This window comes from Saccopteryx leptura, chromosome 1, assembly GCF_036850995.1.
Source record: "Saccopteryx leptura isolate mSacLep1 chromosome 1, mSacLep1_pri_phased_curated, whole genome shotgun sequence".
Lineage (NCBI taxonomy): Eukaryota > Metazoa > Chordata > Mammalia > Chiroptera > Emballonuridae > Saccopteryx > Saccopteryx leptura.
In genome coordinates this window covers 8,035,101-8,060,772 of record NC_089503.1, presented here as the reverse complement: position 1 = coordinate 8,060,772, position 25,672 = coordinate 8,035,101, and the positions used below count along the sequence as shown (strand labels likewise).

Here is a 25,672-nt window from a genome sequence, read left to right as displayed (position 1 = left end):
TTTTTTAAAAAGGAAGGACCAAAGGAGGGACTGGTTTTCTTTCCCACCCCCAACTTTGCCCTTCAAAGCCTCTCTGCTCACTCTTGACCACCTGCAAACGCTGTGTACTTGCAGGGTTAGGGTGACATTTCTGCACCCCACCCCGCCTCCCGTTGTCCCTGAAACAGTCCCACACACTTGTCCTTGAGGAACTTTGAGAACCAACTGTGCTCCACTCGGGAGGCGTTGCTCTCTCCTGCCTTCCAGGATTGAAGCTCCCGCCCCTGTCCGTGTGACCTACCGCCTCAAGGGCAGATGTCTCTGTGCTGGAGCCCTCTTGCCTCTCACAGCTGGCCTCGCAGATGGTACATGCTCAATAGTTGATGAATAAATGATGAAGCCAGTCCTGGGCAATGGACGGTGACCTCTGCCCACTGTTGCACTCCTAGCAAGACCACTTTGCAGAAGACATATAGACAGAGGGGTGAATCCCTGGTATGGCACAGTGTCCCTCTGACCTCAGGTTCATTTCCAGGCCAGATGTTAAATGTGTGCCTACATCCCTGACCTTGACTTTTACCAGAATTTGGTCCCTGGGCATGGTTTCTTCTGATTTTCTATTCATGAAGGATTCAAATCCTGGCCCATTGGGTGGCCCGGGCAAGTCTTTTTGTCTAACCCCTTCCTCCTGAAGTTGCCAGAGATTAAAAAACAGTCCAGGCCCTGGCCGGTTGGCTCAGTGGTAGAGCGTCAGCCTGGCATGCAGGAGTCCCAGGTTCAATTCCCGGCCAGGGCACACAGGAGAGACGCCCATCTGCTTCTCCACCCCTCCCCCTCTCCTTCCTCTCTATCTCTCTCTTCCCCTCCCGCAGCCGAGGCTCCATTGGAACAAAGTTGTCCCGGGCACTGAGGATGGCTCTGTGGCCTCTGCCTCAGGCACTAGGATGGCTCTGGATGCAACAGAGCTATGCCCCAGAGGGGCAGAGCATCGCCCCTTGGTGGGCGTGCTGGGTGGATCCCGGTCGGGCACATGCGGGAGTCTGTCCGACTGCCTACTTGTTTCCAGCTTCAGAAAAATGCAAAAAACAAAACAAAACAAACAAAAAAAACAGTCCAAAAAAGCACAATTTAGGGAAGAAGTAGGAAAATTACAGTTCGGGCAGGAAACACTGCAGTCTGCTTTTTCGCCAAGGTCAGTCTTTCAGCAGCTTAACCCTTGGAACAGAGCTCGAGTGAAACTCCTCCAGAAGTTGTCCCAAGGCCCTGGCCTTGAGGCACCAAATCCTCAGTCCCTCCCATAGATGTAACCTCTCTTTCAACCATCTGATACATGAGCTTTCCTATTTGAATTGTTCTCAACTCACAGCCCTCAGCAGATAAGCTCATTTGAAAGGCAGAGGGCATCTGTGCCTGGTCATATTTAAGATTCACTTTGGAGGCCCTGGCCAGTTGGCTCAGTGGTAGAGCGTCGGCCTGGCGTGCAGGAGTCCCAGGTTCGATTCCCGGCCAGGGCACACAGGAGAGGCGCCCATCTGCTTCTCCTCCCCTCCCCCTCTCCTTCCTCTCTGTCTCTCTCTTCCCTCCCGCAGCCAAGGCTCCATTGGAGCAAAGTTCGCCTGGGCGATGAGGATGGCTCTATGGCCTCTGCCTCAGGCGCTAGAATGGCTCTGGTTCCAACAGAACAGCGCCCCAGATGGGCAGAGCATCACCCCCTGATGGGCATGCTGGGTGGATCCCGGTCGGGTGCATGCAGGAGTCTGTCTGACTGCCTCCCCGTTTCCAACTTCAGAAAAATACAAAAAAAAAAAAAAGATTCACTTTGGGAGTCACCTCTTCCAGGCAGCACTCCTTGATCTCCACTGCCTATCTCTGGGCTCCCATAATGCCCTCTATTCAACCTCCCCGGTGTTATAATGGATCCATTTACATGCTGGTCTCACCTGGTGGTTGCTTGACAGCAGAGTTAGGTCATCTTTGCCTAGTACCATGGCCTAAACATAGCATGCTCAGTTCATATTTACTGGAGTGAATGAAATAGGATGAAAAAACAAAAGTGACCTGTCACTGCTGAATGTTGAGGGAGGAGGCAGAAAAACTAAATAGAAGACCAGTTAGAGTAAAAAGATTTTGTATGTGTTTTAAAACAAATCTGTTATAGCCTGACCAGTGGTGGCACAGTGGATAGAACCTCGACCCAGAATGCTGAGGTCACCAGTTTGAAACCCTGAGGTTGCCAGCTTGAGGGCTTGAATGTGGGCTCACCAGCTTGAGCATGGGGTTGCCAACTTGAGCCCAGAGGTCGCTGGCTTGAAAGCGCATGGTTGCTGGCTTGAGCAAGGGGCCGCTGGCTTGGCTTGAGCCTGAGGTCCAATCCCCTGTCAAGGCATGTATGAAAAGTAATGCACAACTAAAGTGAAGCAACTAAGAGTTGACCCTACTCACTCTCTCCCCCACTTTCTCTCTAGCTCTCTCTCTCAAAAAAAAGGGAAAAAACCAAATCTGTTATAAACATTTTATTTATTTATTTATTTATTATTTATTCATTTTTAGAGAAGAGAGAGAGACAGAGAGAGAGAAGGGGGGAGGAGCTGGAAGCATCAACTCCCATATGTGCCTTGACCAGGCAAGCCCAGGGCTTTGAACCGGCAACCTCAGCGTTTCCAGGTTGACGCTTTACCCACTGCGCCACCACAGATCAGGCTATTTTTATTTTTGAAGAAAATTTAAAATAATGATTCTCAATCCTGGAATCAGCTATGAGCTCTTAAAAATACCAGTGCTGAGGCCCACTTCCAAGAATTCTGATTTTTCTCTCTTTTTTTTTTTTTTTTTTTTGTAGAAAAGAGAGTGAGAGAGAAAGGGGGAGGAGCGGGAAGCAGCTCGCAGTCACTTCTCATATGTGTCTTGACCAGGCAGGCCTGGGAATTTGAGCTGGTGACCTCAGAGTTCCAGGTTGATGCTTTATCCACTGCGCCATCACAGGTCAGGCAGAACTCTGACGTTTTTAGTTGGGATTGAGAACCACTGTCTAGAAGTAGTTTTCCTAATCAGCAAACAAATTTACACAACTTAACCCAGTAGGTAGGGTCAATTATAACAATATTGTGATATCCCAGATGGGGTGAGTTATCATGGGATTAGTAAGCTGATTTCCCAGGAAAAAGGAAATGCATACCTTTACATGAACAAACTTGATTTTCTATAGCACACATTCTGACAATAAAGTTTCCTACACGAGCACAAATAGAGGCTACAGGTCACAGTCCACGGGGTAAAACCACAAAGCCTTTGACTACTCTTATCCTTAGCAAATAGCACTGGCCAGAAACTGTTAAGTGAAGGCAAGTCCCCATGATACACAGCCCAGTGTCTGAACTTGGCTGGTATTCCTCATAATAATCTTTGGCTGGTATTCCTCATAATAATCTTTCTGGTAACTGGCAAATAGCCAGCCTCCAGACTTCTTTACCTTTGCATCCTAAGGTACCGACCAGCCGGTGCGTTCGTTTTCAAGAGCCTTTGACAACAATCTTCCAGGTATCTCTAAGTTTCTCATTAAGTATCACTGGGCCTATGGCTACAGGGAGATGACTGCCAAAGGGCCCGGGGGCTTCTATATATCAGAGATTGCCAGGCCCGGCAAGGTCAGCTAAGGCGAATGATACAGCTGATAGTGTCCTGGGCCTCTGCTGCTGACCACTGTACCTGGAACAGAGAACTCTGCTTAGTGGGCAGAGGTGCTGCCTGTGGGGCTTGCCCTGGATAGCAGCCCTGGATGTGCCTGGCTACATCTGTACCGACCCATGGCAGTGTGGCCTTGCGCCTGGCCCGGGGAGGACTGGAAGATTGCACGAGGCCCACAAACCCCCATTCATGACCCACATGTAACATCAGTGGAATCACCATGTGGATCAGACCGACCTGTGCTGCCAGGAAGCAGGTGCCACTGAAAGATGGACTTTAAAGGAGAAACTGAAAAAGACCACGGGCTGGCTGGAGCCCTGTGCCTGGCGGCATGGGTGGCACACTGCCAGTGTGGGCTCTGAAGTGGGCAGTTCCCCCAAGAGGGTATCCCCTCTTAAATAGCATGTTTAATTCTGAAGCTGCGGGGTAGGGGGTGGGACGAGGAGTCCCAGACTGGCTGGAAGAGACCAAACCACATAATGAACCCATCTCACTCTACTCTTTCCTTCCCGTGCCTACCCAGGGCAACCAGGTCGCTGGAATCGCAAGTAGCAGAACAGAGGGTGGGGGTGGGAACTCTAACTTGGTGCTTCTTTTGCAGCCACTATGCTCTCTGGATTTGGGTAATTATGGATATTGATGATAGTAATCATGTCGGAGAGGTGACAGCCCCAGCCCTGGCCGGAGAGCTCGGTTGGTTAGAGCTTCATCCTGAAGCACAGAGGTTGCTGATTCAACACCTGGTAAGGGCACAAACAGGAAAAGATCAGCGTTCCTGTCTCTCTCTCTCTTTCTCTCTCTCCCATCCTCTCTCTCTCTCTAAAAAATCAATCAATTTAAAAAGAAAAAGGAGGTGACAACTGTAAGGCCAGTAGCCACGGCCACCATCATAGCCGCCTGGCCCATGCAGGTTCAGGTTTGATTCAGACAGACGGTAATGAAACAACGGAGCCAACAACTGATGGGCCATTAGCTTTAATTCTAGCTTGCACCCAGTGGGCAAGAAATACACACAGTGGGAAAACACTTCCCTTTCCATTCAGGGCTCCCAAAGCCACTGACTTATCCAAGTTTCCTAGGATCAAAGGTTTGTACCTCACCAGCTTTATTCACCTCTGTTCCCCATCTCCTTCTCTCTGCACAAACTCTGCAAAAATTGGCTTCTCCTTCAGCACTCCACCATCTTGGCTGCTTCTCCTCTCCTCCACATGGCCTTTTTCTGCTCTCCTCTCCAGCATGGGCTCTTCTGCCCCATTTTATAGTGTAGAAATCAAAACCTTTAATTCAATATACAAACAAAGAAGTCTTTGATACAAAGCCACTTATCTGAGGCATAATGGGATTCTTCATAAGAGTGCACCACCCTCTATCATGCAATAGTCAAGAGTGTGGGGAAAAGCTTAGTCTTAAAACTAAGCCTTAGTTGCCTGACCAGGCGGTGGCATAGTGGATAGAGCGTCGGACTGGGATACCAAGGACCCAGGTTCAAGACCACGAGGTCACTAGCTTGAGCGCGGGCTCATCTGGTTTGAGCAAAAAGCTCACCAGCTTGGATCCAAGATCGCTGGCTCAAGCAAGCGCTCATCTGCTTCTCCACCCCTCCCCCTCTCCTTCCTCTCTGTCTCTCTCTTCCCCTCCCGCAGCCAAGGCTCCATTGGAGCAAAGTTGGCCCGGGCACTGAGGATGGCTCTATGGCCTCTGCCTCAGGCACTAGAATGGCTCTGGTTGCAACAGAGCAATGCCCCAGAGGGGCAGAGCATCGCTCCCTGGTGGGCATGCCGGGTGGATCCCAGTCGGGCGCATGCGGGAGTCTGTCTGACTGCTTCCCTGTTTCCAACTTCAGAAAAATCCAAAAAAAAAAAATTAAGTGAAATTTAAAAGTCAGTTCCTCAGTTTAACTAGCCACGTTCCAAGTGCTCGGCAGCCACGTGTACGGTAGGGACAGCACAGATCTAGAACATCTCCACCGTCACCCTGCTTTAGAAACTTCCTCTTCAGTCCTCTCTGAGCAGGTGATCATCACTGTTGGGACGTTAGAGTCCAACTGTTGAAGAAGCACTGGACATAAAACCCCTTTCATTTAGGGGACACCTCTCCTAATAAGACCTGATTACTTTTAACAAATAAGGTAATGTATGAAGAATATGACTTCTCTGTAATGATTTCCTACTACCTTTTTTTTTTTTTTTTTTAACAGAGACAAAGAGTCAGAGAGAGGGATAGATAGGGACAGACAGACAGGAACGAAGAGAGATGAGAAGCATCAATCATCAGTTTTCATTGCAACACCTTAGTTGTTCATTGATTGCTTTCTCATATGTGCCTTGACCGTGGGGCTACAGCAGACCGAGTGACCCCTCGCTGGAGCCAGCAACCTTGGGTCCAAGCTGGTGAGCTTTGCCCAAACCAGATGAGCCCACACTCAAGCTGGCGATCTCGGGGTCTTGAACTTGGGTCCTCCGCATCCCAATCCGACACTCTATCCACTGCGCCACCACCTGGTCAGGCCCTACTACTTTTAGATGGAAGTTTCTAGAGCAGTTCTGTGCAAGAAAGGATGACTATGCAAAATTTTTAAAAATAAGATAAAAATGAAAAAAAAAACACACCAAAACCACAGCTTAAATAATGCTACCATTGTTATCTCTTCAGGACAGACTTTCATCGGCTGGCAGGCCCCAGGGCTACTTCTCTCTTCAGCAAGCACTCAAGGGCAACCCAAGGTCAGTTGTGATAGCCAACACCCAGCCCTACCTGGAAAGAGAATCCAGCCAAGCCTCCTGGTTCCCCAGGCAGGGCATTTCCTAGCACACTCCTCCACTTCTTTGGGGGCAGCAGGTCTCAGGAATTGGTGAGGTTTCTAAAAAACATTTTATCTTTTCATTTTAGAGAGAAAAGAGAGAGAGAAGGGGACGGAGGAGCAGGAAACATCAACTCCCACGTGTCCTGACCAGGCAAACCCAGGGTTTTTTTTGTTTTGTTTTTTTTACTTTTTATTCATTCATTTTTATTAGAGAGAGAGGGGGGAGAGATAGAGAGAGAACAGGGGGAGGAGCAGGAAGCATCAACTCCCATATGTGCCTTGACCAGGCAAGCCCAGGGTTTTGAACCAGCGACCTCAGCATTCCAGGTCGACGCTTTATCCACTGCGCCACCACAGGTCAGGCCCTGGAATTGGTGAGATTTTAATATATGTAGACCCATGAAACAGAAATGGTGCAGTTGAGAAGCCCAAGTCAAGTGAAGGAGAGCAAGCCCAGGTGGTCCTGGCCAGTGCTGGCTTCAAGCAAAGGGAACCTCTGCCATTAGCTGGGTGTTGGTCAAATAAGTTTTTAAATATGATATGTTTACTCGCTTATAGTTTGCATTGGGTGTAGGGGACAGGCTGTAAAAAGGAAGGGTCGTTGTTATAGCCTAAGGCTTAGTTTTAAGACTAAGCTTTTCCTCACACCCTTGACTGATTGCATGATGTGGGGTGGTGCATTCTCACGAGGAATCCCATTTATGCCTCAAATAAGTGACTTTGTATCAGAGACTTCCTTGTTTGTATATTGGATTAAAGGTTTTGATTTCTACAGTATAAAGTGGGGCAGACTGGGAGCTTGCTCTCTCGGTTCCTGAGATTAGCATTAGAGGAGAGATCAGAGAAAGGCCATGTGGAGGATAAGAGAAGCAGCCAAGATGGCGGAGTGCTGAAGGAGAAGCCAGTTTGTGCAGAGAGAAGGAAATGGGGAACAGAGGTGAATAAGGCTGGTGAGGTAGACATCTTTGATTCTAGGAAACTCGGATAAGTCGGTGGCTTTGGGAGCCCTGAATGGAAAGCTAGGTGTTTTCCCACTGTGTGTATTTCTTGCCCACCAGGTGCAAGGTAGGATTAAAGATAATAGCCCACCAGTTCTTGGCTCAGTTGTTTCATTACAGTCTGTCTGAATCAAACCTGAACCTACATGGGCCAGGCGACTGTGATGGTGGCTATGGCTACTGCCTTTACACCGAGCATGATTCTGAACACAGCTGGCTTCAGGGGTGTGCAGCCTGCACGGCTGCACTGCGCCCCATGCTCAGAAGGGGCCCGCATTTGGTAAATTGCCCTGCGGTGGTCCTGAAATTCTTAATCATTTTGAACAGAGAGCCCTGCATTTTTGTTTTGCACTGAGCCTCTCCAATTAGGAAGCTGGGCTTGTCTGTATAAAGCCAGACCTTTTCCCAGGAAGGCGTTATTCTGAGCAGGCCATGGAACAGGCAAGGAGAAGGGACAGGGGAGAAGCCGAGTGGGGAAGCCGAGTGTGGATTGCAGAGCCACCTCGGGACCGTGCAGCTCGGGCAGTTAAGGGGGAAGTGCTTGCTTGTTACAGATACCTCACTATTCAGAAAAACCGATGACAGATAACAAAGGTATCTCTGTAGTCACTTTGTTTTACCACAGTGTTGACAGTTTCTTCTCTTACCAAATTTTTGCCTAAATTGATGTAAACAGGTAAAAAGTAAGAACTGGCCTGACCGGGCGGTGGTGCAGTGGATAGAGCATCGGACTGGGATGCGGAGGACCCAGGTTCAAGACCTCGAGGTCGTCAGCTTGAGCACGGGCTCATCTGGTTTGAGCAAAGCTCACCAGCTTGGACCCAAGGTCGCTAGCTTGAGCAAGGGGTTACTCAGTCTGCTGTAGCCCCACAGTCAAGGCACATATGAGAAAGCAATCAATGAACAACTAAGGTGTCGCAACAAAAAAGTGATGATTGATGCTTCTCATCTCTCTCCGTTTCTGTCTGTCTGTCCCTGTCTGTCCCTCTCCGTGACTCGCTCTCTGTCACTGTAAAAAAACAAACAAAAAAACCCCACTAAGAACTGATAAATGCCTTAATGTCTGTTTGAAGCAAATTTTTCAATTTTTTGCCTGACCAGGCGGTGGTACAGTGGATAGAGCGTTGGACTGTAATGTGGAAGGACCCAGGTTCGAGACCCCAAGGTCGCCAGCTTGAGCGCGGGCTCATCTGGTTTGAGCAAAAAGTTCACCAGCTTGGACCCAGGGTCGCTGGCTCCAGCAGGGGGTTACTCGGTCTGCTGAAGGCCCACGGTCAAGGCACATAATAGAAAGCAATCAATGAACAACTAAGAAGTCACAACGCCCAACGAAGAGGTAATGATTGATGCTGTTCCTGTCTGTCCCTGTCTATCTCTCTCTCTGTCTCTGTAAAAAAAAAAAAAAAGGCCTGACCTGTGGTGGCGCAGTGGGTAAAGCGTCGACCTGGAAATGCTGAGGTCGCCGGTTCGAAACCCTGGGCTTGCCTGGTCAAGGCACATATGGGAGTTAATGCTTCCAGCTCCTCCCCCCCTTCTCTCTCTCTGTCTCCTCTCTCTCTCTCTCTCTCTCTCTCTCTCTGTCTTTCCTTCTCCTCTCTAAAATGAATAAATAAAAAATAAAAATTTTTTTTTTTAATTTTTCTTTCTTTTTTTTTTTTTTGTATTTTTCTGAAGTTGGAAACGGGGAGGCAGTCAGACAGACTCCCGCATGCGCCCGACCGGGATCCACCCGACACGCCCACCAGGGGTCGATGCTCTGTCCCTCTGGAGTGTCGCTCTGTTGCAACCAGAGCCATTCTAGCGCCTGAGGCCAAGGCCATAGAGCCATCCTCAGCGCCTGGGCCAACTTTGCTCCAATAGAGCCTTGGCTGTGGGAGGGGAAGAGAGAGACAGAGAGGAAGGAGAGGGGGAGGAGTGGAGAAGCAGATGGGCGCTTCTCCTGTGTGCCCTGGTTGGGAATCAAACCCAGGACTCCTGCACTCCAGGCCGACACTCTACCACTGAGCCATCCGGCCAGGGCCGATGTTTTATTTTTAAAAAATGACCAGATTCCCTCTGTTACATCCGTCTAAGACTCACTCTTGACACTTGTCATGGTCATGTGATACATTTATCCATCCTACCCTAAAGGCCAGTCCGTGAAAATATTTTCTGATATTAAACTGGTCCGTTGTCCAAAAAAGGTTGGGGACCACTGCCCTAAACTATACAGGCAGGGTTCTACCCCAATACAACTGAGCAAAGTAAAAAAATGTTTGTTTACCCAACAGTAATTCAATCATGTGCAATTTACTGAATCTAAAAGTTGTCAGTGGCCCTGGCTGGTTGGCTCAGTGGTAGAGCATCATCCCGGTGTGTCAATGTCCCGGGTTCCATTCCCAGTCAGGGATCAGGACACACAGGAGAAGCAACCATCTACTTCTCCAACCCTCTCCCTCTCACTTCTTTTTTTCTCTCTCTCTCTCTCTCTCACCCTCCTGCAGCCACAGATCCATTGAACCCACTGAAGGTGGCTCCATGGCCTCCATCTCAGGCACTAAGAAGAGCTAGGTTGCTAAGCAATAGAGCAAAGCTCCAGATGGGCAAAGCCTCACCCCCTAGTAGGCTTGCCGGGTGAATTCTGGTAGGCACATGCAGAAGTGTCTCTCTGCTTCTCCTCCTCTCACTGAATAAAATAATTAAATAAATAAAAGTAAATATATAAATAAATAAATAAAACTTGTCAGGAAGAATTTCTAGAATAATTCTTTCAAAGAGAAATAGAAGGTTTGGAAAAGTCTTTTTTATACCCGCCTCTTCCTCTTACTCGAAATATGAATGTGATGGCTGAAATTCCAGAAGCCATTTTGGACTCTGAGGTGACCTTAAAACTAATTTGAGGATTGTGGAGCAGAAAGATGGAAGGATCCAGTCTTTGATGAATGGGATCACTTTATTTTAATTAATTAAAATTATTTTATCTGACAGACTAATAAACTTTTATTCTGTCCAAGCCACTGTGATTCTGATATTTGGCTGTATGTTACAGATATAAAACCTACTTGATGTATACTATTATCAAAACATTACTATATTTACATGGAAAGGCAATAAATAAATCAGCAGAATAGAACCTAAAAATCCAGAAATATATCTAAGTATTTATGGGGACTTAATATATGAAAAGATCCAGTTAAATTCAGTTGGAAATTTCTTTTTTAATTTTTATTTATTGATTTTAGTGAGAAAGGAAGGGAGAATGGGACAGAAACATTGAGCTGTTCCTGTATGTGCACTGACTGGGGATAGAACTGACAACCTCAGTGCTTAGGACGATGCTCTAACCAACTGAGGTATCCGGTTAGGGTGAGAGAACGTTTTATTTACTAAGTATCACTGACATATTGGCTGTTTATCTGGAAGAAAAGAAAACTAAATTCTTCCTCACATCATAAATAAATTTAATTGCAAGTGGATGAGATATCTAAATTAAAATGTAAATCAATTAGGCCCTGGCCGGTTGGCTCAGTGGTAGAGCGTCGGCCTGGCGTGCAGAAGTCCTGGGTTCGATTCCCAGCCAGGGCACACAGGAGAGGCGCCCATCTGCTTCTCCACCCCTCCCCTCTCCTTCCTCTCTGTCTCTCTCTTCCCCTCCCGCAGCCAGGGCTCCATTGGAGCAAAGTTGGCCTGGGCATTGAGGATGGCTCCATGGCCTCTGCCTCAGGCGCTAGAATGGCTTTGGTTGCAATGGAGCAATGCCCTAGATGGGCAGAGCATCACCCCCTGGTGGGCATGCCAGGTGGTTCCTGGTTGGGCGCATGCGGGACTCTGTCTGACTGCCTCCCCGTTTCCAGCTTTGGAAAAATAAAAAAAAAAAAAAAAAAAAAGTAAAGCAATTAAATTACTAAAACAAAAATTAGAAGAATATTTACATACAATTAGAGAGGCCTTATTAAGAGAGCAGGAAACCAAAAATCCATAAAGGAAAAGATAGATATAAAAACTGTAAAACTTTAGTGGAAGAAACTACAAAGTTAAAGGATAAGTTTGGAAAAATATGTCTGCAGCACATCTGATAATGGTATTGTTTATGGCAGGTGTAACGCAGGTCTTGGCCTGGAAATTCAATGTGGTGTTGGTGCAGGATCCCAAAGAAACCACAAGGAGGACCAGGTGGAGCAGACATAGCATTTATTACTTACATACAGGGCAGCACCAATGGTGGCAGGTTGGGAAAAGCTCCACACCCACAGAGTGGGGTTACAGTTTAAATAGCTAAGCCCTGGGCAGTTACTCAAGTGAAACTCTATATGCAACTAAGCAGGTGAGTAAGGGGTAGAGGGAAGGGTACATGCCATTCTGTGTGGTCCCGCCTTGATATGTATCTGGGAATTCAGTTCCACTGTTCTTAGTAAAACCTTAGTTGCAGTTCTACCACCCTCTCTGCCCTCTGTGTCATGGCCCACAGTCAGCATCTGTGACCCAGGTGCCATGTGGTAAGGGGCAAGGGCCACATCCAGCATTGACCCTACAGCAGGGCCCTGCAAACATTTCCTTCCTTTCTTTCTTTCTTTCTTTCTTTCTTTCTTTCTTTCTTTCTTTCTTTCTTTCTTTCTTTCTTTCTTTCTTTCTTTCTGATTTTATTTATGATTTTAGAGAGAGAAGAGGAGAGAAAGAGAGAGAGAGAGGGGTGGGGGAAGGAACAGTGCCTTAGAACCGGGCAAGCCCTAGGCTGCAAACCAGCAACCTCAGAATTCCAGGTTGATACTTCATCAGATGCAAACATTTTTTATTATTATTTTATTTATTTATTTATTTATTTATTTATGGCAGAGACAGAGAGAGTCAGAGAGAGGGACGGATAGGGACAGACAGACGGGAAGGGAGAGAGATGAGAAATAATTCTTCGTTGCGGCTCCTTATTTGTTCATTGATTGCTTTCTCATATGTGCCTTGACCGGGAGCTATAGAGTGATCCCTTGCTCGAGCCAGCGACCTTAGGCTCAAGCTGGTGAGCCTTGCTCAAACCAGATGAGCCTGTGCTCAAGCTGGCGACCTCGGGGTCTCGAATCTGGGTACCCCACATCCCAATCCGATGCTGTATCCACTGCGCCACCTCCTGGTCAGGCCAAACATTTTTTTTAATTATTTTTTTTTTATTTATTCATGTTAGAGAAGAGAGAGAGAGAGAGAGAGAGAGAGAGAGAGAGAGAGGGAGGGAGGAGGGGGGAGGAGCAGGAAGCATCAACTCCCATATGTGCCTTGACTGGGCAAGCCCAGGGTTTTGAACCAGCGATGTCAGCATTCCAGGTCGACACTTGATCCACTGCGCCACCACAGGTCAGGCCCCAAACATTTTTTATAAAGGGCCAGATAGTAAATATTTGAAACTCAATGGCAGTAAGGTTTCTATTGTAACTATTCAATTTTGTCTTTGTAGCACAGATTCAACAATAGACAATCCATAAACAAATGAGCATGGCTGTGTTCCAATAAAATTTTATGGATACTGAAATTTTAATTTCAATCATTTCCATACATCAAATATAATATTCTTCTGACTTTTTTTCAGCTATTTAAAAATGTATAAACTATTCCTAACTTGCCAATGGTCAAATTGACATCTGGTCTATGATCTACAAAAAGTTCCTGGTGTTTTGTAAGAAAAGGCAAAGATCAAAAGATTTCTAAATATACAAGTTGCAGAAGAGGAAATCCAAATGGTCACGAAGCATTTGTAACAGGATGTGGAATGAGATGTTTTCTGTTATCTGAGTACAATACATGACACATAATTCCACATTCTAGAGAGAGGGTCTTGACATGCTCTTGACAGCTTTCTACAAGAGACCTGAGCCAGTCTACCAACCCATATCACCCACCCCAGACAATAACAGGCAACAAATAATTCAGAAAAGGACTGAAAGAGGGAAGAGGGTTGGTGTCATACCTAGACTATTTGACAGTCAGAGCAGGTAATTCTTTAACTCCCCCTCCTCTATACAACATTATTTTTAGTAATTATTATATTGAAGGCATTACATATTTCAAAATAGATCCGACCATTGTTCCAATAACATCACCTTTTGGTTTTTATTCTTCTTTGTTGGGCTCTATTGGGCGATGTCTTTTCATGTTAAGGCAGTGCCCTCTAACATGCTAAGTGAACAAAGCCAGTTAGGGAAAGGCAAATACCATGGGATTTCACTTATATGTGGAATCTAATGAACAAAATAGGCTGACCGGGCAGTGACGCAGTAGAGAGCGTCAGGACTGGGATGCGGAGGACCCAGGTTCGAGACCCCAAGGTTGCCAGCTTGAGCGCAGGCTCATCTGGTTTGAGCAAGGCTCACCAGCTTGAGCCCTAGGTCCCTGGCTCAAGCAAGGGGTCATTCAGTTTGCTGTAGCCCCCAGTCAAGGCACGTATGAGAAAGCAATCAACGAACAACTAAGTTGCCGCAACGAAGAATTGATGCTTCTCATCTCTCTCCCTTCCTGTCTGTCCCTCTCTCTGACTCTCTCTGTCTCTGTCACAAAATAAGTAAATAAATAAAATTAATGAACAAAATCATTTAACAAACAAAATAGAAACAGAAGCATAGATACATAGAACAGACTGACAGCAATCAGAGGGGAGGGACTTAGGAGTCTGGGTAAAAAAGGTAAAGGGATTAAGAAAAAAAATATATCTATGACACATAGACACGAACAACAGTAAATGAGAATTGGAAAGAGGCTACTTAGGGCTATGAGTGCATAATGCAGTATGCAGATGATGTTTTAGTGAGTTGTACACTTGAAACTTGTACGGTTTTATTAACCAATGTCACCCCAATTAAAAAAAAAGTGCCCTCTTCACACTAATCTAGGCACTGCTGAGAAAGAATCTTGCAGATATAACTACAGTCCCAAATCATTTGACCTTAAGGAAGGGCAGAGGTGGATTTAACGGCGGGCGCACACAGGGCACTCGCCCTGGGCCCTGACTTCTGAAGGCGCCACAAAACCCCAACTTTACACTTTTTTCTCTTTTTTTAAATTTTATTTATTTATTTATTTATTTTTTACAGAGATAGAGAGTGAGTCAGAGAGAGGGATAGACAGGGGCAGACAGACAGGAATGGAGAGAGATGAGAAGCATCAATCATTAGTTTTTCATTGCGACACCTTAGTTGTTCATTGATTGCTTTCTCATATGTGCCTTGACCGCGGGCCTTCAGCAGACCGAGTAACCCCTTGCTGGAGCCAGCGACCTTGGGTTCAAGCTGGTGGGCCTTTCCTCAAACCAGATGAGCCCGCACTCAAGCTGGCGACCTCGGGGTCTCAAACCTGGGCCCTTCCGCATCCCAGTCCGACGTTCTATCCACTGTGTCACCGCCTGGTCAGGCCCCTATCTTTTTTGCCTTTTTTTTTTTTTTTTTTTTGTATTTTTCTGAAGCTGGAAACGGGGAGGCTGTCAGAAAGACTCCCGCATGCGCCCGACCGGGATCCACCCGGCATGCCCACCAGGGGGCGATGCTCTGCCCATCTTGGGGCATCGCTCTGCCGCAATCAGAGCCATTCTAGCGCCTGAGGCAGAGGCCACAGAGCCATCCTCAGCGCCCGGGCAAACTTTGCTCCAGTGGAGCCTCGGCTGCGGGAGGGGAAGAGAGAGACAGAGAGGAAGGAGAGGGGGAGGGGTGGAGAAGCAGATGGGCGCTTCTCCTGTGTGCCCTGGCCGGGAATCAAACCCGGGACTCCCGCACGCCAGGCCGACGCTCTACCAGTGAGCCAACCGGACGGCCAGGGCGCTTTTTTTTTTTTTTTTTTTTTAATGGGGTCCAATATTTTCTTTTGCACTCGGGGCCTCAACCGACCTTAATCCACCTCTGAGAAAGGAACATTATCTGGGTAGACCTGTTCTAAAGCATAGGCCTTTTAAAGACAGAGTTTCACCTGACCTGTGGTGGTGTAGTGGATAGAGCAGCGACCTAGAACGCTAAGGTCGCCAGTTTGAAACCCCGAGCTTGCCTGGTCACAGCACATACTCAGGGCACATAGGAGAAGCAACTACTAAGAGCTGGCGCTTCCTGCTCCGCTCCCCCCTTCTCTCTCTCTCTCTAAAATCAATTAAAAAACAAAGAAACAAACAAAAACAGAGTTTCTCTGGCTGTGGAAGAAACTTCTAGAAAGGAAACTGCTTGGCCAACATCCTGATTTCAGCCTTGCTGACCGGAGAACCCAGACATGCTGTGCTTACACTTCTGACCTACAGAACTGTGGACTAATAAATCGGTATTGTTTTAAGTCACTAAGTTTGTGATAAATTATTACATGGCAATAGAAAGCTAATAATAAATCCTATATTGTCTGTACCCAGGTGCACTGCGTCCACCCTCTACCCTTGGTTCCTACCAGGAAGAGGTTTCGGGAAAGAGGAAGAGGTTTTCCCTTCCTGGAACGCCACCCCCCACTCCCTACCATGGTTAATATGCAGGCTACAGCCAGCTCCACACAGCCCCACTGAGGCCAGGACGCTCTGCTCTCACGTTGGCCGGTCCTTGTCTCTTCGTCTCACGCCCTGAGATGTCGCCTAAGAGTCTTTGGCCTCCTTGGCAGTCTTGAGAATCTCTGCTTTGGTAAAATCCCATACTTTCCTTAATTAGTACCTACCTCTTGATGTTGTTTCCTTTCTTTATTATTTTTTAAAATAATATAAATAAGACCACAACAAACATCTTTGTACATAAAATTTTGCCTTTGTACATAAAAGAAATGCTAAGTCAAGGAGGAATGTACATTTTTAACGCCCCTGATATATGTTGCCAAACTGTTTTCCGGAAAGACTACGTACCATCCCAGTGGCTGAGTGTGATGCCTAAGGCTATTTGATCTAAGCTGAGCCAATGGAGATTTTAGCTCAAAGAATTAGGAGACTTATTTGGGGGAAAGCCCTCTTCTCATTTTACTTCTAAACTCTCTCCCTCTTAGTGAGCTATCGTCACTCACGAGCTTCCAGTCGTCCACTGGGTACTTCTACCTGGAAAGCCCAAAGGCACCCAAACCTAACTTGCAAAAACTAAGCCATTGGCCCCTTTTTCACCAAAATGCTCCATATCCAGAAATCGACCTGTCACTGCGGCTGGAACCAAGGTGATGATAAGTAGGATGATAACCATGGCAAACAGATTCCCTAACTAAGCTGCCCTTTTAAGATGAACGAGGGCAAACCAAGTGCAGAGGTGACTGGAGGACAGAGAAGGGAGGACACGCCTTCCTCTCCAGGGTACAGCACAAAATGTTTGGGACTTTCGGGGGAATGTATACAACAGCATCTGCACACCAAGGCACAAGACTTAGGAGTGACGATCGTGCGTCATGGACCATTGCCAAGCCGGCGATTCCCAGGAAACAGGCACTCGAGGCTGGCGCAGGGACGCGGTTTCAGTGTTAAGAGCTGAAACCAACGCGCCTCTGAGCCCGGCTTCCGCGATCTGGGAGAGACACTGCGCAGCCGCCGGAGGGCGCACCCACCGCCAGGCGCGGGCGCGCGAGCGAGCGCGTTGGAGTTTGTACGCACGCGCCCTCGGACGGGCGTGCGCGCGCGGAGTCCGGGAACCGGGAGAAGGAAGCAGAGGGGAAGGGGTGGGGCTGAACCCCGGTCTGGCGCATGCGTACGCTGCACAAAGCATTTGGCGGGTTTTTCTTGACTGCTCTGTTCTGTGCTGGCCGCTGAGCAGCTCAGCGGTAGCTTTTAGGACGGAGGCCGTTCCCACCAGGAGAGCGACTTCTCGAGATTTCTGCTCCATTCCTTAGGACGTTTGGGGGCTTCCCCGACATTTTTTAGAAAAAGTGTTTCTCCTTGACTGACGGCTGGGGCCTTCTGACCGCCTGAGGTTTGGGGCTATTTGGTCACCGTCCATTCCAGAGGGCGAAAGGATCCGAGGGACCTCGTCCTGCTGATCGATCTCCACGCCCGTGGATTTCTTGAACTCAGGTCGGAGCTGGGTGGACCCCCCGCCCCCAGCGCAGGTCACCATGACCGTGTCCGCCCAGCAGGTGGCTGAGGAGCTGGAGATCTTCGGCCTGACTTGCGAGGAGTCTCTGGCCGAGAAACGTGAGTACCTCGCCCCTTGCCCGGCCCCCAGCCGAGGTCCACGCTCGGCTGGCTGTTCCCAGTCGCCCAGGACCCAAAGGGCAGCGCTTCCAGGCTCCACCGCCCCTAGATCAGACGTCTCGGTGAGTGTGAGATGAGTTAAACTGAGTTTTGAGATCTGGGATATGGGGACTTTGAAATGCTCGCAGATGACTGCTTGGACCCCACCTCAAAACATAAGAATATAAAGTAAGGAGGGAAATATATATATAAAGGACAATTATAAATCAACACAGTTTCAGAAAGGTGGAATTGGGACGGGCTAGGTTCGCACTCGGCTGCAGCGGCATCTCTAAGTTTGGAAACTGTTGAAGCCTCCACGGCAAGGCAAGAGGTGTGGGATTTTGAAATGGAGCTTTTTAGTCCTGGCTCCTCCCTCTCCAGTCTACACCTTACGTTTCTGCTGATCCATCACCTCCGGTCAAAGCTGTTGGCAGTCTGTGCAAATCTGAGTCCCTTGAGGTGGGTTCCTAAAATTGAGTTTTAACTTTGGAAGGGACCTTACGGAGCTCATCAGCTGATTACAGATGGAGACACAGACAGGGAGAGTTAACGGCCTGAGCCGGTCTGTGAACCCAGTCTCCTTTCTCCAAGCCCAGAGCCTCATATTGGCCCGCTGTATTATAGGTCAGGCTCTGGGGCAGAGTAAGGACTTCTTTGAAGCGTCTGGGGAGATGTAGAGTTCTGTTTTAGAAATGGGATGAATGTCCACCTGCCTTAAACATTCATTAACACTTTGAACTTCTGTTTTTAATATTAACGTGTTCATTTCTCATGAGAGACCAGAATACTCCAAAGTTCTTTCGTCCAATGCATTCTCTTCCTAAAAAGAGACTTAAATGAGAAACCCAATGTATTAGGTGATGGCCCTGGCCGGGTAGCTCGGTTGGTTAGAGCATTGTCCCAACATGCCCAGGTTGCGGGTTTGATCCCCGGTCAGGGAGGGCACAAGCAGGAATCAACCGATGATGGCATGAATAAGTGGAACAACAAATCAATGTTTCTCTCTGCCTATGTGTGTGTATATGTGTCCCTCTCTTCCCCCTTCCTCTCTCTCTCTCTCTAAATATCAGTGAATAAAAATTAAAATGAAAGAAATGTATTAGGTGAGCTTGAAGTCAAAGCAAGAGAAATTAGTTGTGTGAACCAAATTTGTAAAGACTTCAGCTCAAGGTACTTGTGGCGTCCATCTCACATAGGACTAGATTGGCAGGGGTGTGGAATTCTAGACTTTGAATTCATAGTCACTAACCTCAATTGGACTTTTTTTTTTAATTGACTTTAGAGAAACAGGAACATCGATCTGTTCCTGTATGTGCCCTGACTGGGGATCAAACCCGCAACCTCGGCATATCTGGACAATGCTCTAACTAACCAAGCTATCTGACCAGGGCCTCAATGGGACTTTAATATTGCCTGACAGTCATACCATATTTACCTGGTCTGTTCACTCTAAGTTTTCTAGGTGGTGACCGTTTTGCACCTTCTCCTTTAACATCTTTCTTCCCACTCCCAGATGGTGAATTTACTTCCTGTTTTGCTGGGGGGGGGGGAGATAAAAGCTACTAGAAAACTTCTATAAGTTACTGTCATTACTTCTTTCTGCCTACCTGTGTCTGTGTTGTATACCTTGCCTTCTGTCCTATTACAACAAATTCTCTATGTTCCTAGCAAAAACCACACCCTCCACTTGAGTCCTAAATCCCTTCCTTCTCACCTTCTTAAGGATATCACTCTAGTAATTCTCCCCTCCTATACATTTTGTATTTCTCTCTCTATAAGATGTTTTCCTAATAGCATAGAGATGTGGTAGGGGTTTTTTGTTTGGTTTTTGTGGGGTTTTTTTTGTATTTTTCTGAAGCTGGAAACGGGGAGGCAGTCAGACTCCCGCATGCACCCGACCGGGATCCACCCCAGATGCCCACCAGGGGCGTTGCTCTGTTGCATCCAGAGCCATTCTAGCGCCCGGGCCATCTTTGCTCCAATGGAGCCTCTGCTGTGGGAGGGGAAGAGAGAGACAGAGAGGAAGGAGAGGGGGAGGGGTGGAGAAGCAGATGGGCGCTTCTCCTGTGTGCCCTGGTCGGGAATCGAACCCAGGACTTCCGCACGCCAGGCCGACGCTCTACCACTGAGCCAACCGGCCAGAGCCGAGATGTGGTTTTTATTACTACTTTTAAAATACTCCACTTCCCACTTCACTTCTTTCCTTTCCAACTACAGCAAATCTCAAAAGGGTTCAGTTGCTGTCTTCAGTTTTTTCTCCTTAAAAGTCAGCTTTTTCATCTCCTCCATTACAAAAAAACACTGCTTCTCTCAAAGTCATCAATGTCATTTCCTCTCTTCAATTTATATATTTTATTCCCACAAGGCAGCCGTGGAGGGGGGTGCCGAGTTGTGAGCTAGATCAGCTGAGGGGCCTTCTTCCCGGGGCTGCACGCCGGTTCCTGGGTCTGCCCCCTCAGCAGGCTGGTTTCTAGACAGACTGTTATGGGTGCCGGGGGGAAGGCTCGGAGGGGCGCAAGCTATGGGCTTAAATTGGAAATGCACACTTGTGGAGCTAGAGGTGGCAGGGCAGGTCCTTCTCTATGATCAGGGGCTCTTCCAGGGGACCATACCGCTCCACCGCGCAACTGTTCTTGTCAGTGAGGAACCTGGTGAGGTTCCATTTGATGGCATTTCCCAGGATGCCCTGCCCCTTGGGCTGTACTTTCATCTGCTTCCAAAGTGGGTGGGCGTCATGCCCATTCACACACATCTTGCTATGCCTATCAAGTTTGGAATTTGACATAGCCATCGATAAGATAAGCTCTTTGATCCCACCTTAGCCCCTGGCTCCTGGCTCCTGGCTCCCGAACTGGTTACAAGGGAAAGCCAGGATCTATAAACTGTACTGGCATACTGGCATGCAGGTGAATGAGCTGAGTATTATTTTTGTCTGCTTTGCCTCTTTCGAGGTCGTGTTGGTGACAGTGCACACAAGGCCCAGGTACTTGTCCAGGTTACTATGCATGCTTCAGTGTCCTTGGCTGAGAACTCGGGCACGGACTGAGCACAGCGCCAGTTACCGTGGGTTGAGCACATGGTGCTGGCCAGGCCGGGTGGGCCAGAGTCTTGCATGGAAGCACCAGCTTCCAAGGTCACTATCAGTGACTTTCATCTGGTTTAAGTCTGGTGAATTTTCAGGCATCTTGAATTATCAGCAACATTTGACATTGTTCATCACGTTTCCTTTAAAACATATTTTTCTCTTAGCCTCTCAGACACTACTGGTTGTTCTCCCACCTTGCTTGTCACCACTTCTCAGGCTCTGCAGATTCACCCCCTCCTGTCCTGAATCGCAAGATAATCTCACACTCTTGGTGATCTTGCCTGGTCTCCTGGCTTTACATCTTGTCTTTTTCTTTCTTTTTAGTAAGAGAAAGCAAAAGGCAGAGAGACAAGAAGGGAGAGAGATGAGAAGCATCAACTCGTAGTTTCTTCACTTTTGTTTTTCATTGATTGCTTCTCATATGTGCCTTGACTGGGAGGCTCCAGCAGAGCCAGTGACCCCTTGCTCAAGCCAGCAGCTGTGGGACCATGTCTGTGAGCCCACACTCAAGCTGGTGATCCCACACACAAGCTGGTGAGCCTGCGCTCAAGCCACATTAGCCTGTTCTAAAGCCAGCAACCTCAGCATCCCAGGTCGACCTCTAGCCACTGTGCCACCACTGGCTAGGCCATCCCTGTATTTCTTTTCTTTTTTTTTTTTTTTGACAGAGGCAGAAAGAGTCAGAAGATAGGGACAGACAGACAGGAAGGGAGAGAGATAAGAAGCATCAGTTCTTCATTGCGGCACCTTAGTTGTTCATTGATTGCTTTCTTATATGTGGGGGGCTCCAGCAGAGTGAGTGACCCCTTGCTCAAGCTGAAGAGTCTTGCTCAAGCCGGATGAGCCCGTGCTCAAGCTAGACCTCGGGGTTCAAACCTGGGTCCACTGGGTCCCAGTCCAATGCTCTATCTACTGTGCCACCACCTGGTCAGGCAAACTTGACACTTCTAAAACTGAATTCCTGCTATGTCCTCCCTCTCCTCAAAGTAGTTCCTCCTGCTCTTTCCCCCACCTCAGTTAATAGTGATGCGCCCTGCCAGGTACTCAGGCTGAAAACACTGCATCCACTCCTTTCTTTCTTCAGTCTATTCAGCAAATCCCACTGGCTTTGCCTTTAGGATGTATCCTATTCAGAGTCCCAGCACTTCTAGCCACCTCCACTGCCACCACCTTGATTCAAGCCACCATCATCTCTCATCTGGATTTTATCATGGTTCTCCTAATTGGTTCTCATCATTCTGCCCTTGATCCCTTCAGTCAGTGGAAGTCAGATAATGTTTTGTTCTGTCTGTTCTGTTCAGACCCTCTAACGGTTTCCCAGCTTGCTCCAGTAGTACTCGCCGGGGTGATTGCCGTGACCAAGAGTCTGCACCTCCTTTACTCTCGGACTTCTTTTTTTTAAAGAGATTTCATTATTTATTTTTTTATTTTAAATTATTTATTTATTCATTTTAGAGAGGGGGGAGAGAGAGAGAGAACGAAAGAGAGAGAGAGAGTAAAGGGAGGAGCAGCAGGAAGCATCAACTCCCATATGTGCCTTGACCAGGCAAGCCCAGGGTTTTGAACCAGCGACCGCAGCGTTCTAGGTCGAGGCTTTATCCACTGCGCCACCACAGGTCAGACTATTTATTTATTTTTTTTACAGAGACAGAGAGAGAGTCAGAGACAGGGATAGACAGGGACAGAGAGATGAGAAGCATCAATCATTAGTTTTTCCTTGTGCATTGTGACGCCTTAGTTGTTCATTGATTGCTTTCTCATATGTGCCTTGACCGCGGGCCTTCAGTAGACCGAGTAACCCCTTGTTGGAGCCAGCAACCTTGGGTCCAAGCTGGTGAGCCTTCTGCTCAAATCAGATGAGCCCGCGCTCAAGCTGGCGACCTCAGGGTCTCGAACCTGGGTCCTTGGCATCCCAGTCCGACGCTCTATCCACTGCGCCACTGCCTGGTCAGGCAGGCTATTTATTTTTTACAGAGACAGAGAGAGTCAGAGAGAGGGATAGATAGGAACAGACAGACAGGAATGGAGAGAGATGAGAAGCATCAATCATTAGTTTTTCATTGCGACACCTTAGTTGTTCATTGTTTGCTTTCTCATATATGCCTTGACCATGGGGCAACAGCAGACCGAGTGACCCCTTGCTCGAGCCAGCGACCTTGGGTCTAACCTGATGAGCTTTGCTCAAACCAGATGAGCCCGCACTGAAGCTGGCGACCTCGGGGTCTTGAACCTGGGTCCTCCACATTCCAGTCCAACACTCTATTCACTGCGCCAACGCCTGGTCAGGCTACCCTCTGACTTATGTCGCCTCCCTCACTGCATTCCAGCCACAGTGGCCTTGTTGATCTTGCTTGACCTCAGAATTTTTGCCTGAAAGCTCTTCCCGTAAACACTGTGTGACTCAACCCTTCATTTCCTTCAAGTCTTTACTCAAAAGTCTCTTCTCAATGAAGCTTCCCTAATTGGTGTATTTAAAATTGCCAGCCCTGTCTGACCTGTGATGGCGCAGTGAATAAAGCGTCGACCTGGAAATGCTGAAGTCGCCAGTTCGAAACCCTGGGCTTGCCTGGTCAAGGCACATATGGGAGTTGATGCTTCCAGCTCCTCCCCCCTTCTCTCTCTCTGTCTCTCCTCTCTCTCTCTCTCTCTCTCCCTCTCCTCTCTAAAATGAATAAATAAAAAAATAAAAATAAAAATAAAAAATTTAAAATTGCCAGCCCTTTCTTCCCCAATTTTCTTGATCTCTCTCCTGGCTTTACTCTTCTACATAGCACGTAATCACATTTTACTTATTTTTCTTTTTCTTTCTTTCTTTATTCATTTTAGATATGAGAGAGAGAGAAGGGGGGAAGGAGCAGGAAGCATCAACTCCCATATGTGCCTTGACCAGGCAAGCCCAGGGCCCTGAACTGGCGACCTCAGTGCTCCAGGTCAATGCTTTATCCACTGCGCCACCACAGGTCAGGCTCTTTTCTTTTTCTTTTAATTGATGAGAGACAAAGAGAGGGAGGAGAGAGATGAGAAGCATCAACTTGTAGTTCTTTCACTTTAGTTGTTCATTAATTGCTTTTCATTCTTTTTTTTGTGTGTGGCAGAGACAGAGAGTCAGAAAGAGGGACAGATAGGGACAGACAGGAAAGGAGAGAGATGAGAAACATCAATTCTATTCTTCGTTGCAGTTCCTTAGATGTTCATTGATTGATTTCTCATATGTGCCTTAACCGGGGGCTACAACAGACCGAGTGACCCCTTGCTTGAGCCGGTGACCTTGGGCTCATGCTGATGAGCTTTGCTCAAACCAGATGAGCCCACACTCAAGCTGGCGACCTTGGAGTCTCAAACCTGGGTCCTCCAATCCCAGTCTGATGCTTTATCCACTGCGCCACCGCCTGGTCAGGCTATTGATTGCTTTTCATACGTGCCTTGATTGGGGGTGGGGGCACCAAGCTGAGTCAGTGGCCCCTTGCTCAAGCTAGCGACCTTGGGTTCATGTTGATCCTGTGCTCAAGCCAGCAACCCTTGGGGATTTGAACCAGGTACCTTAGCCTCCTTGGTCGACACTCGATTCACTGTGCCACCATTGGTCAGGCTTATTGTTTTCTGTCTCTCATCAGTAGTAAGCTTCATGAAGACAAGGATTCTTCTCTGTTTTGCTCATTGCTGTACTCTCATGCCTAGAACACTTCCTGGCACTATTAGGTACTGAATAAATATAGATTGAATAAACATGGGATTATTTTCTTTTTTCAATAAAGCTGCAAGAAATAAACTAAGTTCTTTTTTTTTTTTCTTTTTACAGAGTCAGAGAGAGGGATAGATAGGGAAAGACAGACAGGAACAGAGAAAGATGAGAAGCATCAATCATTTGTTTTTCGTTTCAACACCTTAGTTGTTCATTGATTGCTTTCTCATATGTGCCTTCACTGTGGGCCTTCAGCAGACCAAGTAACCCCTTGCTTGAGCCAGCAACCTTGGGTCCAAGCTGGTGAGCTTTGCTCAGAGCAGATGAGCCCACGCTCAAACTGGCGACTTCGGGGTCTCGAACCTGGGTCCTCCGCATCCCAGTCTGACACTCTATCCACTGCGCCACTGCCTGGTCAGGCAAACTAAGTTCTTACCTGTCCAATTTTTTCTCCACAGTGGCAGACCTGTGCGTTCTGTACAGGCAGAACAAGGAGGAAATGGTCGCCGAGTTCATAGCCTTCTGTAGCAGCACTCAGAAAGACTGCCTTACTTCAGAGACCCTGAACTCTTTTGAGCACGAGGTAAGAGGACAGTGTAAGGAAGCTCATCGTGGTGTTCCTCATTTCTGCTCGATAGGGGAGGCAGTCTGATATATTGAGAAGAGTGGACTTCAGAATCAGAACTGGCTACCAGACTCAATGTGAGCTTGGACAAACTACCTAATGTCTCTGAGCCTTGTTTCTGTCTTCTGTCAGTGGTTCTATTAATCCATATTTTTTAGGTTATTGTAGGAAATAAATGAAAATGGATATAGATCACCTAAGACTATGCCCAGCAGGTGGTAGGTCTTCAACAAGTGACTAGTGTTATTACTACAATTGTTACTGTGTTGTAGAGAAACAGTCACAGAATAAATCTTTATTTTTAGTTGATCAGGTGCATCTGCTACTTACTTTAAGAAATTTTATACCTTAAATTACATTTGAATGCCTGTTATTATCTTGTGACTATTGAAAACACCTCTAATATCTGACTTTGGAATAATATAGTTATTTTTTATTGCCTAGTTTTTGACCAAGAGATTGTCCAAAGCCCATCACAGTGCCTCCAGGGACAGCGGGCATGCCGGAGCCAGAGACATTGTCTCCATACAAGAGTTGTATCCTTTTCTGCCGAAGGTCTTTGCCTCGAGCCACATAATCTATTTTATAGTTTGCTTACTGTTGGGAGTGTAATTTTGTTTTAGAGGTTAAGATAGGTAGTACTCTATTTTTTGAAAGGGGAAAGAGAGTGAGAGAAGCATCAACATGGTGTTCCAGTTA

The 25,672-nt window shown here is 47.4% G+C and overlaps 1 protein-coding gene and 1 pseudogene across 3 annotated transcripts in view; one reads left to right on the top strand and one right to left on the bottom strand.

The window, feature by feature from the left end:
• Positions 1 to 17,121: 17,121 nt before the first annotated feature.
• The window catches only part of POLA2 (DNA polymerase alpha 2, accessory subunit), a 38,602-nt gene continuing 30,051 nt past the window's right edge, over positions 17,122 to 25,672 (top strand). Inside the window, exons 1-4 of one of the 3 annotated variants that reach the window (XM_066351365.1) lie at positions 17,467 to 17,539; positions 23,493 to 23,626; positions 24,807 to 24,931; positions 25,418 to 25,509. In XM_066351365.1, coding sequence (XP_066207462.1) covers positions 24,848 to 24,931; positions 25,418 to 25,509 — 176 coding nt within the window. In that variant the 5' untranslated portion in view covers positions 17,467 to 17,539; positions 23,493 to 23,626; positions 24,807 to 24,847. Of the gene's footprint in view, positions 17,540 to 18,003; positions 18,041 to 23,492; positions 23,627 to 24,806; positions 24,932 to 25,417; positions 25,510 to 25,672 lie in introns of those variants that run through there. The other 2 variants (XM_066351287.1, XM_066351448.1) reach the window with 2 other exon arrangements.
• On the bottom strand, positions 20,110 to 20,659 carry LOC136387237 (phospholipid hydroperoxide glutathione peroxidase pseudogene; annotated as a pseudogene).